This window comes from Kogia breviceps, chromosome 9 (genome assembly GCF_026419965.1).
Source record: "Kogia breviceps isolate mKogBre1 chromosome 9, mKogBre1 haplotype 1, whole genome shotgun sequence".
Classification (NCBI taxonomy): domain Eukaryota; kingdom Metazoa; phylum Chordata; class Mammalia; order Artiodactyla; family Physeteridae; genus Kogia; species Kogia breviceps.
The window spans coordinates 11,660,631-11,674,900 of NC_081318.1; the positions used below are offsets into that span (position 1 = coordinate 11,660,631).

Consider the following 14,270-nt stretch of genomic DNA (forward strand, 5'->3'; position numbering starts at 1 on the left):
CCACCAGGGAAGCCCCCGCCCCAGGGTTTGGGGGCTTCCCAATCCCTTTGTCTCTTCCATCTCACCCTCGGGGGCTGTAGGCACAAAAGAGTCAACTACTAAGAATTCTGGAAAACATCTTTTATTTGTAGCTGTAGCCACAACCTGGCAGCACGGGGGTGGGTGGGAACGTCCAGGCTGGTGAGCCCAGCCCAGCCTCCCAGCAGGTCAGGGCGTTTCCTGGCCCTCGGCAAGCAGAATAAGAGGCTGCTCGAGGGCCAGCTGAGGGCATCGGTGCAGCAGTGAAAGCAGCAGTGCTCAGTCTGGTGCCCCCTCAGGTGGGGTACCTAGACGACGGTGGGTGGTCCCTGCAGGATGGGGGAGGACTGGACCCCAGGGCTGGGACTCTGCAGCCCTAGGCCATGTTGGGGCCCTGAATCAGGGCACAAGGGATACTGGGGTGGGGTCTGGTATGGAGGGAGGGGCTCGACATCAAGAACTAACTGTGGGGAGGGGGAAGGGGGGAGGTGTTCTCATGGTGGGTGGTCTGCTAATGGAGAATGGATCTGCAGTCAAGAAGGGGGCCAGTCCTCACTCAGGTCTGGGCTCTGGCGGTGTGGCATTTCCGGCAGAGCACGTGGCCATCCAAGGGGAAGCAGCCGTTGTCGTCTGCCTCAATGGACAGTGGCTTCCCACAGTCCTGGGAGAAGAAAAAAGAGCGCACTGGCGGGGAGGCCCCCTAAGCACCCCACCTCCCCTCTTGAAATGAGGAAGGCCGGATGCTTCGCGGCTCAGCCGTGCCCTCGTTGTCTGTGTCCCCCAAATCACAGCCACCTCCACTCCATCCCCACACTCTCACTGTCGCCCCCCAGGACTCTCCCCAGGAGGACGGGCAGGGCAGTGGGTAGAGCCGCTTCCGAGGCGCCCACCCCAATAAAGGATGTGCGGCCCCCTCCTCCCTGTCTCACCTCTATTCTGACTCTGCTTTAACCTCCCCGAGACCCCCCAGCCCTCCCAAAACAAAACAACACGCTTCCCTCCCACCGGTCGGTCCCCTTTCTTGGTTTATCGGAAACGCAGTGACCTCACAGAGGACCCACACCCCGCTGTCCCAGAGAGACGGGGAAGCATCTCTGCTGGGCGGGCGTGGATGCCGCCACTGTCCGCCCTCCAAATCGCAGCACCGATTTCCTCCAGGGCCGGGCGAGCAGTGTCCCACCCCCTCCCATCCCCAGGGGGCCAAAGCCATGGCCGACCTCACACTTGTAGCACTTCATATGGAAGTTCTTATCCAGAGCGACCACACGCACGGTCTCCTCTCGGCCAGGCTCGGGCATGATAGGCTCTGTGCAGACGGAGCACCTGGGGGCGTACTGCCTGCAGGGCAGAGAGCCGGGGGCGAGTCAGAACGGGGGCCAGGGGCGCCGGCGCTGCCCCCAAGAGCGCGGGGAAATGAGACAGCAGACTTCTTTGCCCGCCTCGCCTCACATCTCTAGGTGGAAGAGGCTCAACAGAAAGGCCTAAGACTGGCCACCGTAAGTGGCCCCCATCGGGGGAACTGCCCCCCTCTCCCACCACCCTCCCGAAGCGCCATCAGCTCCAGGAACCTCTGCCACCGGGTCCTTACCCCCCGCCACACCCACCCTGCAGCTCCTGCAGAAAGCACCCCCAGAGGACCCCGTACCTGGGAGCCCATACCTGGAGCCCTGCCCCTCGCCTCCCCCACACCACGTGGCTGCCTCTGCCCAACTGCTGAGGGGCACAGGGGGGTGTGACGTTCTGGCCACCCAAGGTGGAGCCCTGAACCGTACTCCTCCCACACGCTCAGAGGTGGGAATCCGAGTCTGCGGGTTCCTGCTCCCGCCCTTCAGCTACATCACGGGATTCTGCCACTGGCCTGAGCAAGCTGCCACCTTGTAAACACCGTTTCTAAGGGGAAACCCGAGTTCCAAACAGCTGGTCTCCAAAGGAACTTTTAGAATCCGGCCCGTGTGTGAGATGAAGTCACTCGAGCACACGGTGCTGAATGCGAGACCACACCCAAAATAAGGAGAGCCCCGGGGCCAGGGGAGGGGGGCGAGCCAGCACCAAGACTTGCTATCCAGGCCAAAGGCCGCCGGACAGCTCTCCAGAAGAACTGGTCTCTGGGGTCTACAGACAAGATGTGGGGACAGAAAGCAAGTCCAGGGGTTTGGAGCTGTCTTGGGGTCAGGGGGCAGCCCGGCTCCCAGAGAAGAGCCCGGCGGCGGGTGGAGGGTCCTCACCTGTGGTAGTCGGGGACGCAGTGGGGCCGGTTGGCCGGGTCCACGATGAAGGCGGTGCCCTCAAGGGGGCAGGCGCAGACCACACAGGTGAAGCAGTGCGGGTGGTAGGCCTTGCCCGTGGCCCTCAGCATGCGGTCCGTGATGGGCTGCCCACAGGCGTTGCACTTCTCCAGGGTGTCCTGAGGAGGCAGCAGCGGGAGGATGGCAGGGAGCTGGCACCCACGGGCCACCTGCCAGGGCACGTCTGCCCCACACTCAACACCCCCGCCCCGCCCCCCCGCCCCAGCCTGAGCCCTGTGTGTCCCCAGCCCGACCCCGACTCACAGTATAGCAGCCCTCACAGTACGGCGCCCCCTCCAGGCTGTAGAACTGCTGTCCCTGCAGCTGTCGCTTACACTGATGGCAGGTGAAGCAGGCGATGTGGAACAGCTGCCCCAGAGCGCGCACCGCGGCTTGAGCACGTGCCAGGGGCTGGTGACACCGGCCACAGGACTCTGGGGAAGCCGCAGAGACGAGAGTGAATAGGACAAAGGGCGTGAAGCTTGCAGGGGATGAGCTGGCCCGGGCAGGGAGTGGAGGCAGTGAGAGGGGAAAGCATGGGATCGGAGGAGAAGTCCCTGCGGGCGGGCGGCGGGCTCACCGTTGGCGGCCACGTTCTGTCTCTGAGGATGTTCCATGTCCTGCATCAGCTGCTGCGTCAGCCGCTCCAGCTCCTCCACCTCTTTCAGAGTCAGGGCTCCTGGGGCCCCAGAGGAGCGCACCTGAAACCCCAACACTTTCCTCACGCTCTCTGAAGGGTCACGCCCTCCAAGAACCCACCCCGGCGGGCTTACCCACGTTCTTCCCCAAAGGACGAACTCCCCTCCCGTTTCCCAGATAGTCAAGTTGGCTGCACCCGAAAAGCCCCTCGTCCACCCTCCCCAAGCCCCAGCACCACGCAAGTAAGGGGAAGAGGACGACCCTTCCACCCGCTTTGCCCAGAGCCCCCGGGCAGTCGCAGGCGGGCCAGAAGGACTGAGCGGACGGAGGCCACGCACACAGCAGCTCAGGCCACCGAAGCACTGAACACACCCGGCCACGCGTCAACTCCACAGAGCCTGCTGGGACACGGCCCCCGTGAAGGGACCAGCACGCGATGGCGTGTGCACCCGCACGCGCGCACACACCTACCCGTCCCGCCGGCTGCCGAGCAGCCCCCGTCAGCGTGAGGATGCGATGCAACACAGGCGGGAGTCAGGTTAAACCCCAGGGCTGTCTGCAGGAGCCCAGCCCCCAGCTCCCACGAAGAGGTCCCGGGGTCCCTCCTTAGAGGGGGGTTCCCGGACCACGTGACCCCGGTCCCTCCCCAGTAGGCCTCAGAGAAGGGCCACTCTCTAGGCCAGCCCGGCCCTCCTGTTAGGGGATCCTGAGACGGCTGGAGACTGGGGGTGGGGGTGAGGTTAGGGGGGGCAGTGCAAGGAACCCTGAGATCTCCCGGGAGGAGGCGCTGCAGGGGCTGCCTGGCCCATAGCAGCATTTCCAGGACACGGTCCCACGGGAATGCTGGGTGGGTCTCCGTAACTAAGTCCACCCGGGACCGAGGCCCCTGATACTGAATGCTCTACCTGCCCATGCCTTCACTCCCCTAACACCGGGAACTCAAAGCATCCCAGCTGCCTCCTCCCGGGGCCACCTTCCCCTCAGCCCAGGCTCCGCCACCCTCACACCTGTCTGCATCCAGAGCTGCACCCGCCCGGGGAAGCACAGATCCATCAATGCTCCAGCTCTCGGCCATTTCCCCCCGACTCCCGCTACCTCCTGCCCGTAACTGACTGTGTAAGTCCCCTGTAAGCCCCCCTCTTCTACGTAAGCTTCACCTTTTCCTCTCCCAGTCGTCCCTTCCTGGCATCTCGGGGACAGACAAAGGGGACACAGCCAGCCCTTTCTCTCTGGTGCCACTTAAATGCCTCTTCCATTCTTTGGAAGCATGAACTGTTCAGACATCAGCCCTCCTTGGGTACCCACACTCCCCCACGACACACTCAACCCAGCCACTGTTTTCCCTCTCTGCCTGCGAGCACCCATGTCCCAGATTCAACATGCATGGCACTCAGACCTCCGCAACTCCAACAGCTCCAAACGTCCCTCCGGCTCAGGCACCTTCCACCATGGGACACCTTGGACCTGAGATTCATTGGTCTCTGCCTCCGAGACCCTGGGCTTGACCTCCCAACCATCATCTCCTCCCCCTTTTCCCGTCCACACCTGCTGCATGAACCTGCTCAGAAAGGCTTTGGTTCCTCTGACTCCCAACCCTCTCCATGCGCCTTCTGCATCCCGCCGTTCTGGCTTGCTTCCCCCGAAGCCCAGCCCCTCGTCCATCGACCCCTGCAAGGCTCTCACGGCCCGCTCTTGCCACCTTCAGCCACCGTCGCTTATCTGATCCAATCTCAACCCTGGGTCAGTCACCACCCACTTCCTGCTCCTGCCTCCCAACTGCAGAAAGTAGGTGGAGAGATCCCTGAAGGCTGCAGAGGAAGCTCACCGAACACGGCAGCGCCCTCCGGCCCTGCAGCCTCAGCTCCGCTGGCTGGTATTTGGCTCCTGTGGGCTCCCAGGCGCCTTCCCCACAGCAGCTGTTCCTAACCCTTCCATCTCCTCCGGCCCCCAACCGCGTCGTCGCCCCCTTGGCTCTCACAGATGACCTCACCTCCTACGTGACCCAGGAGCTGGGCGCTGGCCTGCTCGGAGCTCCCTTTCGCCCCTCCCCTCCGCACAAGACTGCGGCCACCCGGTCCAGGGTCTCTGGGCTGGGAAAGCCCTGGGGGCGGGGTGGTCACCAGCAGCGCTCTCTTCCTCTGGCTCTCAGGCACAAGAAGCCCTCTTCCTTCCGCGGGCTTCCTCCCCCTGGTTCACACCCATACCTGAGCCCCCCTCCCCTAATGTCAGCCCCCCCCCCCCCCCACACACACACACAGGCCTTCCCTCAGTCCTTCCCCTCCCTGCCAACCTCTGAGAACAGGCCTCTCTGGCAACTGCATTTTCCCACCATCCACTCACTGCTCAACTTCTGTCCCCACCACAGGACACAGCTTCTGAATCATCCAATCTCCGGCCTTATTTTGGTCCTCATCTCCTCAGACCCCCACTGAAGAGCTCCTCGGCCATCACTCTCTTCTCTGAGATGCCACCCTGACCCGTGACTCTCCTCCTCCTCCTCCTCCTCCTGCTGCCATCCTTCCCCAGGGACCCGGCCCCTCCTGTGTAAGTGTCCCCGGGCTTCAGTATCACCACATACAACCACTGCACATAGGCGCACCTCAAGCCCAGGCCCTCTCCTGCCACCCGTCCCCCACCTCTAACTGAATGACAGTTCCAGCTGAAAGAAGGTCCTCCTGGAACCTGTTGCTCAACATGCTGACAGCTGGACCCGCCTCTTCCGGTCACACCATTTCCCCTTCTGGACTTCTCTATTTGGTCCGCAACACTGTCGTTCCCCAACACACCGGGGGCTTTTTTTTTTTTTTTTTTTTTTTTTTTAAACTCCTCCCCCTCCTCTTGCAACTGTGTCAGTTAGTTACCAAGCCTGGAGGGTCTTCCTCTGTAAAAGCTCTCCTCTCTGGACCTATTTTTCATTTCCACTAACGTTACTGTCGCCCAGGAGTGAATCCCCACACGTCGCTGACGGCTCCTGCGTCTAGTCCACAGCTCTGCTGGAAAAACTTTCCCAAAAGCTTCCAAAAGCACGGCTGTCACCAGACCTCCCCACCCAGACACACACCACCTCAAAAATCAGTACTGCCTCTCCAGGACCCACAGGCTCCCCGGTGCGCCATTTCATTTCCTTCCCACCAAGCACCCACCCACCTCTCCAAGCATGGCTCTATAGTTCCCCACAGGGACCTTCCACGTCTGCCCTCCAGACGCCCCTGGCACACCTGTGACCTTCAGTTCTGCTCACGCTCTTCCCAGCCGAATGCCCGTCCCTCTCCTCTCGGGATCCTTAAGTCCCACCATCCCTCAAGGCACACTAGCACCATGATGCCTTTTCCTAACTTCCCAGCCTCAACGTTGGCTCCCTGTTTGGAGTTCCTGTAACATAGGATTCTGCAAAACTCATTGGCACTTGGCATCTCTTCCTCCCCTGGGCCTGTACACACACAGACATCCACGCTGTCAGTTAACTCCATGGCTGGTTGGACTAGATAGATGACTGGTAGGGTCCCTTCAGCCCAGAAGATCAGCCTCCTGAACTGGAAGGCAGGAATGGTCAGGCAGGAATGACCTCTGTTCTGCTTTGGGCGTTCACGTGCTGGATACAGACCCACAGCACTTTCCACACTTTAGCTCACTTAACCTTCCCAACCACTGTAAGGATGGATGCTGAACCGAGGTTCGAAGTTCACCTAACTTGCCTGGGGTCTTGTGAGCCACAATTCTGTTCCAGGTCCACTGACGCCCTGGGGCTCAACCTCTTTGCAATCTCTTCCCTCCTGAGTACAGAGCACAGTGCCTGGCACCGAGCAGAAGCTGGCTGGCTCAGCCAGTGTTTACCAGCAACTCTTATCACCAGATGGGCCCTCGGGCAGTGAAAGCACTCAGAGGAGCAGAGATTAACTCAAGACTCCAAGAAGGGGCAAGATCTGAAGTTGGACTGGTGATGATCTCATCCCTCCTCTAACTTTCTGGGGCAGGGCGCACGGGAAGGTCAACCAAATCCTCCTCCTAACTCAGAGCCTGTGCACCCACCCCCACCCCCACCCCCATCCCCCACTCCCAGTCGGGCCCCACCCAGCCCCAGACCCTGCCAGGCTCTCCTCCGGCAGCGCTTTCTCTTGCCATTGTCCCACCATTCCAACCCCAGAGGCTGAAGACTCCTATCCCAGCACCCCACACCCACCCCACTTTCCAGGACCGCCGTCCTCCGGGCTCCTGACTTAGCCCTGCCCCAGCGGCCCGGCGTCAGCCTGGCCTTCCCACCCTCCCTCACCTGGTTTGGGTTTGGAGCCGCTGGGGGCACTGAGTGCTGCTTCTCCTGCACCTGGGGCTTCTCCTGCTGAGCAGAGGTGAAGCTGGGGGGCTGAGGGGGGCCTGTGCCAGTGGAAGAAGGAGCTTCAGGGGGCCCCAACTTCTGAATGGGCTGTGACCCGGGTGCCCCTGGAGCTCCAGGGCTGAACTTGGAAGCCACAGGAGTAAACTTGGGAGTCACAGGAGAAAACTTAGGGGCTGGAGACGGGGCAGGGGGACCTCGGGGCTGGCTGTTAGCCAAAGGCACAGGCTGGGGCTGGGGCTGGACATGGAGCTGGACCTGAGGCTGGGCCTCGCCCTGGGGCTGGGGCTGGGGCTGGGGCTGCACGTGGAAGTGTGTCTGGCTCTGAGGCTGAGCCTGCAACAGAGGCTGAGAGCTAGCAGGGGACTTCCAGGGAGGCAGGGGTGCTGTGCCCCCAGCCGCAGGCTTAGAACTGGACTTGGAAATGAACGGAGTGGAGACCGGGGGGAGTACATATCCAGATGACACCTGCAAGGGAAGGCAGAGGGGAGAGAGAAGTGCCTTAGAGAGGCTACTGTCCTCCGGAACTCCAACCCACACCCTTCCTCCCTGCCCTGCCTTTCCTACTCTCCTGCCCCTTACCCGGGCTTTGAAGGGATCATTCTTGGTCATGTCATCCAGCAACGAAGACAGAGAGTCGATCTCCAGATCAATACTGCTCACCTTCTCCCTGGGCTAGAGGGTCAGGGGTCAGAGCACCCATTCCAGTTCTCCACTGCCACCCCACCCCCATGAGGGCAGAGATGCGGGGAGGTCAGCGGAGAGGACCCTCCTCTCCTTTCCTTGGGGTGTCCACTGTAGCTGCCTCTCCCAAGGCCTCCATACCTGTGGTGGGAGCTGTATGGGGGCCTCAGGCCCTCCCTCCTCCACTAGCGGAGGCGGTGGGGAAGGGAAGATCTCCTCCTCCAAAGGCGCAGGGGGAAACGGTTCCTCGATCGGGGGAGGGGGAGGGGGGAAGGCACCTCCCAGAGCGCCCTCGGCGTCGTCGGCCTCCCCAAGCACGGGAGGAGGCGGTAAGGGAAAGTCTGGTGTTGGAAGGAGAGAGAGGGCAGTCAGCGGGGACCCCTCTACGCTTCCTTCAAGTTCCCTTCCTTGAAGCAGCAGCTCTAACCCCTAACCCAATAACTCTGTCGAGGGTCCCGGAGCGCACGGGAAGTCAACGGGGTGGGGGGCTGGGCGCAGGACGCCCTGGGAGCTCTGGGTCAGGAAAGGCCGGGGCTCAGCCGAGGAGTGGTACATCTCCCATTACACTTCGGAAAACGGACCCGGAGGGGAAGATTCGTGCCCCACATTCCCGCCTCCACCCCCAGGCGGGGGACCTGGAACAGTCCCAGGAGCCCTGGCCCCCAGCCATGAGCTCCACGATGAGGTAAGAACATCTGCTCGGGACTCGGTGGCTGCGCCCAGCCCCCTCCGCTGCGACCTCTCCACACATCCCCAAATTCCCGAAACCACTCCCCCCAGGCCGGCGCCCGCCGAGGTCCAGCCCCCAAGCTCGGCCACATACCTTCCGGGGGCGGCGGGGGAATCTCGCCCACGCGGCCCATCTGTGCGCGCTGGGCCCCAGCGGCCGAGGAGGGCTCGCTGTCCCCGGGCCGGAAAGGGTTCACTTTGGGCTTTGGGGCCACCACCGGGCCGAACTTCTTCTGCGGGGCGTAAAAAACTGGAGCCGAGACGGAGATCGCGCGAGGCGGGCGGGGGGCCGCCATGGCCAGGCCGTGCTGCGGGGTGTGGGTGGCCGGGTTACGCAGCGCCGAGCCGGGCGGAGGACCCCCTCGCCGGCCCGGCTCCCCCCTGCGCCCCCGCCCCACGACCCCGTGGGCGGCCGCAGAGCGGCTCCCCGCGCCTCACCGCGGGCCGGAGCGTGCGCGCCGCGTCTCGGGTGGCCGCCTCGCAGCCGGGTCCGCGGACTCTGCGTCCCGGTCCCGAGCAGCCTCCAGCCCGGCGGGGAGGGACGCGGGAAGAGGGAGGGAGGGAGAGGGCGGGGAGAGAGCGGCGCCGAGACCATACAAGGAGCGGCCCGGGGAGGGGGCGGGGAGAGGCGGGGAGGGCGGACGGGGCAGGAAACTCCCCCAGGAAGGGGCCCTGATCGTGCCCCGGGGCCGGAGGCTGCAGCAAGGTCCTCCCGCCCCCGCTCCCCCTCGCCCCCGTCGCCCCGGCCGGGCACGGACCGCCCCTCCCCACCAAACACAGGCCTCTGATGTCATTTCCTGACTTGACCCCCTCCACACTCCCGCGGGTGCCCGAGATCTGACTCACCGTCCCCACTCCGGGCTACGCCGGCGGAGGTCGGGCGGGGGCCCCAGAGGTGCCCAGGCAGCCCGGTGGCGCCGCCGCCCCGGCCCAGCCCCCTCCTCTCCGGGCCTGCAGTTACCTGCCTCCGCCACCTCCAGCGGCTCCTCCGCCTTCCCAGCCAGCCGCCAGCCCCGCGCCCCAAATCCCCTCCGGGTCAGCCCAGACAGGCGGGACTGGGATGGAACTGGGCTCCTAGGTGGACGGGGACGGTGAGTGGGGGGCGTCCTCCCCGCCTACGCCCCCCTAGGCCCTCTGTGACCTCGGGCAGGGGTGGTTGGTGTGAGCACGAACCTCAGGGATCCTTTGGGGGATCCTAACTTCAAATCCTGGGCAGCTACTTAAGGCTTCGAGGAATTCGCATCACCCGCGACCCGCCCGCAGATCTGTTAAACATTGCAGGAGGGAGAGTCGCGGCGGGTGGGGCCAGGCAATGGAGGTGGGAGGGCGGGGCGGAGGCGAGAGCTGCCAGCTCACTTGGGGCCTGGGAGAACGGACGTGGGCGCGGGCTGCACGTCTGAGCCCGTCCTTTTTCGCCCACCGTGACCCACCCCTCGGGGGATTCGGAGACTGCGCTCGGTGGAGCCCCCCATTGGTCCGACCGGATTCCTCAGCGTTCTTGTGCCCTAGGTCACGGGAAAGGGACAAACCCGGGTTCGTTCTTTCTTTCTCTTGTCTTTTTTTTTTAATTGAACATGGAAACTTACCGAGCTGCCTCCTGAATTCTTCCACACTCACTACCTACAAACTATGGATTCACATGGCCTTTCGGCTTGTAAGTCCAGCGTGTCGCCCTCAGAAGCTTCCTTTTCTCTCACTCTGTGACACTGCCAGACTTCACTGCCATCCAAGGCAGACCCCTCGTGCACACTCTACTCAGCATTTCCAGTCCCTGGCCTTCCAAACTGGCTACATCCTACGGCCAACCAGCCTCTGTGCTCTGCTCTAGAGATGGTCCAGTCTCACCCCTTACGTTTACCATGAGAAAACAGGCTGGGAACTTAAGAGATGGGCCAGGGTCAAGCCCAGTAAGCTGCAGGATCTAGACTAGAACTGGGACTCTTTGAGGGCTCTGATGTCAGAGCTCATTCCTCTCCACCCTGGTGTCAGGTGAAGCAACCCAGGAGAGCAGCGTGAGGTCGGGGGTTGGGTGGGGGGAGACCCAGCCGGAGTGCCCAAACTAAGGGACAAGTCTCTTTGTTCTCTCCACATCATTTTCTCCATGTATAAAAAGAATGATGATATTTAATCCGTGTACCTTATTGAACTATATAAAGAAATAAATGCAATATCATATCTGAAAATGCTGTGTAACGCCCAGTATTATTGTTCAGTTCGCAGTTCTGACAGGTTAACCTAAGGCCATTTTCCCCATATGTCCCTTTCCAGGTTGCCAGCCATGTATCTCATGGGCCTTGGTTTATGCACGCCGTCTCCGTCCTTCAACTTGATCAAATATTTAATTACACCTAAGACTACCTCTTTGTCTCCTTCTCAGACCCCACTGATCTTTCTTTTCTCGGGTGTCTTATTGCCGTTGTCACTGGTATTTCTCACAGCCACAAGCATGTGTAGCCATGTATAACATAAAGCATGCAGTGCAGACCTTCTCTGACACGTATAAGCTGGTCCTGGGCCTGTCCCTGTGAAGATCTGCTAGAAATTTGATACTAGGTTTCCTGTGTGACCAAAAGTCTCATCGCCAATCCTTCAAAACATAACCCACTTAGGAAAGTTAGGAAGATGGTTTCCAGAAAGCATCACGACAGTAAAAAGCCATCTGCCCTCTAAATGTCTCCTTAAGGAATGTACATGTGCAAAATATAGTATATTTAATTGTTAGGCAGCTGAACCTATTTATAAATCAAGAATAGAAGAGTGCATAGGCAAACGCAGTTTTACTGACAACTAAGAGCATTCGGGATGCAGAATGCTATATGGGAAGCTAAGAGTTTTAAGCCAGGCATTCTAAATACAGGTAGAAACACACAGAGCATCCCAGAAGGACAGATTCACTAGGCCAGGATGTCTCTAGTGGAGTTTCAAGGTCAATACTTTTTTTTTTTTTTGCGGTACGCGGGCCTCTCACTGTTGTGGCCTCTCCCGTTGCGGAGCACGGGCTCCAGACGCGCAGGCTCAGCGGCCATGGCTCACGGGCCCAGCCGCTCCGCATCATGTGGGAATCTTCCCGGACCGGGGCACGAACCCGCGTCCCCTGCATCGGCAGGCGGACTCTCAACCACTGCGCCACCAGGGAAACCCGGTCAATGCTTTTAAAATGCACACGACCAAAATAAATAAATTAATTTAATTTAATGCACACAATGGATAGGAGCAGTCCTAATGATTTTTAGTTATTTTTCTTAAGTAAGCAATTCTAATTGATCTCCTCAGGTAATGTGCGTAAAGTGTAGGGCATAAGTAGATGTTCCGCCTAATCGTTTCCAACAGCTTGAGGCCAGACAAGAGAGAGGAAGTAAGAAAATGGGCAATGACCTTTGCTACTTAAAACATCTCTACACACCTACAAGGATTTATATCCACTAGGTGCCAGAAAGTTTTCTTCAAGGGCGCACAACAGAAAGTAAGAAGTTAGAAAGTAGTAAAGAAAAAGAAGAAAAAAAAAAAAAAAAGGAAGGAACAAGGGCAACGGCAAAAAAATAAATTCTGAAATGAGAAGAAGGATGCGATCACTGGGTTCTTTCCGAATGCTGGCTGCAGACAGGCAGAGGGTCAGTTACGTGCCAGGTGCTGTGCCAGGCGCACAAACACCAGCGAGAACAGCAACCATCGTAACAACCACAACAGTAAGAGCACGCACGTCGATAAAGCTTAGCATGGGGTGCTAAACACAATACCTATTACCCCACTTAATCTTCACAATAAACCTGTGAGCAATGTATGTTATTATCCCATTTTTCAGTTAAGAAAACGGAGGCCAGCTGGATGTTAGATTTTCCATCTCCTAAACTGCAGAAAGTTTCTTGCAATGCAAGTATTTATTATCTGAATACAGCCCTGCCCCCTACTTACATCCTTGCAGTGCATCCCTTGCTCCCTCAGGAGCCCCCACTTGCTGCATCTACAGCCTCTTCAGGTCAGCCTCCAACTCCATCCCCCCACTTTAAGTCCGTGGGCCACCATTTGCTTCTTCCAGTACATCGTATCATCAAATTGTGTCTGTCTGTCTCTCTGTCTGTCCATCCGCATATGTGTATACGCACACACGTTCTGTGTATGTGAGAGATATATATATATATGTATTATATATTTGTGTAATAGAACGTTTCCAGAGGCTTCCCAAAGAATTGTTAACAGTGGTTGGTGTTAGGACATAGAATTAGGGGAGGGCAGAAGTCTTTTATACCTGTCTTTTTCTCCACGAATACGTATTACTCTTATCATTTTAAAAAAGGAAAAGAAAGGAGAGAAATGACAGAGACGTCATCTCTTTTTCCTTATATCAGAGTGTTTCCTTGCACTGAACACTGGGTGCACGTGGTCTACAGCTTTCCCACTTCCAAATTTACTCCTCTCTTAGTCCCACTTGCATTTGCTGGTCAGGACAAAAGAATCTCTCATCCGTGGGATTGCAGGCATGATGGAGGGTAGGGTGGGAATGGAGGTGGGGGGGGGGGAGTGCCCAGCAAGGCCCAGGGATCTTTGTGGCAAAGCCAAGGAAAAGCAGCTTCCTGCTCTGCCCAGGGGCACCACACCCCGCGCCCCACCCCTCCAGTCTACCCCTCACCCCCCTCCCTACGTCCACCTCCACATGGAAGGAGTGAACTGAAAGCCACAAATACCCCCCTTTTCCTCCTTTCTTCCTGACATCACAACATCATCGTCTGCGCACTTTTCTCTTCCTTTCCCCAACCTCAGTTCAACCAATATTTACCAATAACGTCTATGTTAAGGCACCCGGGATATAAAGATAAATAAGCCCAGTTCTTTCCTTCAAGGTACTCTTGATCTAGAGTAAAAACACTTAAGTAGCTATTTTGGTATAATCAAGTAAGTGCTAAAATGAGATTACAGTTTTCACCTGCCCAATAGTGCTGGCTTGGTGTGGCTACACTAATTACAATAGCTGGGTGGACTTCTCATTATTTAAACCTCATTATTATTATCCCACCAGGTCTGAAGCAGCAGTGAGGATTCCAGGACTTGGGGAGCAAAGCCGGCACAGGGCGTTTAGGGAACAGAGCTCTAAAGAGACACGGGGTTTTCCCTGGTGGTGCAGCGGTTAAGAATCCACCTGCCAATGCAGGGGGGACACAGGTTCGAGCCCTGGTCCGGGAAGATCCCACATGCTCTGGAGCAACTAAGCCCGTGCGCCACAACTACCGAGCCTGCAAGCCACAGCTACTGAAGCCCGCGCGCCTAGAGCCCATGCTCCAAAACAAGAGAAGCCACTGCAAAGAGAAGCCCGCGCACCGCAAGGAAGAGTAGCCCCCGCTCACCGCAACTAGAGAAAGCCCGCGTGCAGCAACGAAGGCCCAACGCGGCCAAAAATATATAAATAAAATAAAGTTTTTAAAAAAGAAGAAGAGGAGGCACGAAAGTCTCCATACATCGCAAGGTCTGAGCCAGATGGGCACCCAAAGAGCCTGCTAGCATCAGCCAGGCAGAAATGTGTGGTGGTTATAGGGGCAGAGCAAGGCAGATGGTCAGATGGCAAAGAGTCAGCCGAGCTGGGAAGGGCAGAC

At 58.9% G+C, this 14,270-nt stretch overlaps 1 protein-coding gene across 4 annotated transcripts in view; it reads right to left on the bottom strand.

The window, feature by feature from the left end:
- Window positions 1–105: 105 nt before the first annotated feature.
- The window catches only part of ZYX (zyxin), a 26,253-nt gene continuing 12,088 nt past the window's right edge, over window positions 106–14,270 (bottom strand). The window contains exons 1-11 of one of the 4 annotated variants that reach the window (XM_067041945.1): window positions 9,859–10,053; window positions 9,647–9,759; window positions 8,780–8,993; window positions 8,098–8,297; window positions 7,855–7,947; window positions 7,213–7,740; window positions 2,884–3,004; window positions 2,568–2,737; window positions 2,244–2,422; window positions 1,236–1,356; window positions 106–679 (exon numbers count right to left, since the gene is read on the bottom strand). In XM_067041945.1, the coding sequence (XP_066898046.1) occupies window positions 575–679; window positions 1,236–1,356; window positions 2,244–2,422; window positions 2,568–2,737; window positions 2,884–3,004; window positions 7,213–7,740; window positions 7,855–7,947; window positions 8,098–8,297; window positions 8,780–8,981 (1,719 nt within the window). In that variant the 5' untranslated portion in view covers window positions 8,982–8,993; window positions 9,647–9,759; window positions 9,859–10,053 and the 3' untranslated portion in view covers window positions 106–574. Of the gene's footprint in view, window positions 680–1,235; window positions 1,357–2,243; window positions 2,423–2,567; window positions 2,738–2,883; window positions 3,005–7,212; window positions 7,741–7,854; window positions 7,948–8,097; window positions 8,298–8,779; window positions 8,994–9,123; window positions 9,429–9,646; window positions 9,760–9,858; window positions 10,132–14,270 lie in introns of those variants that run through there. The other 3 variants (XM_067041943.1, XM_059073488.2, XM_067041944.1) reach the window with 3 other exon arrangements.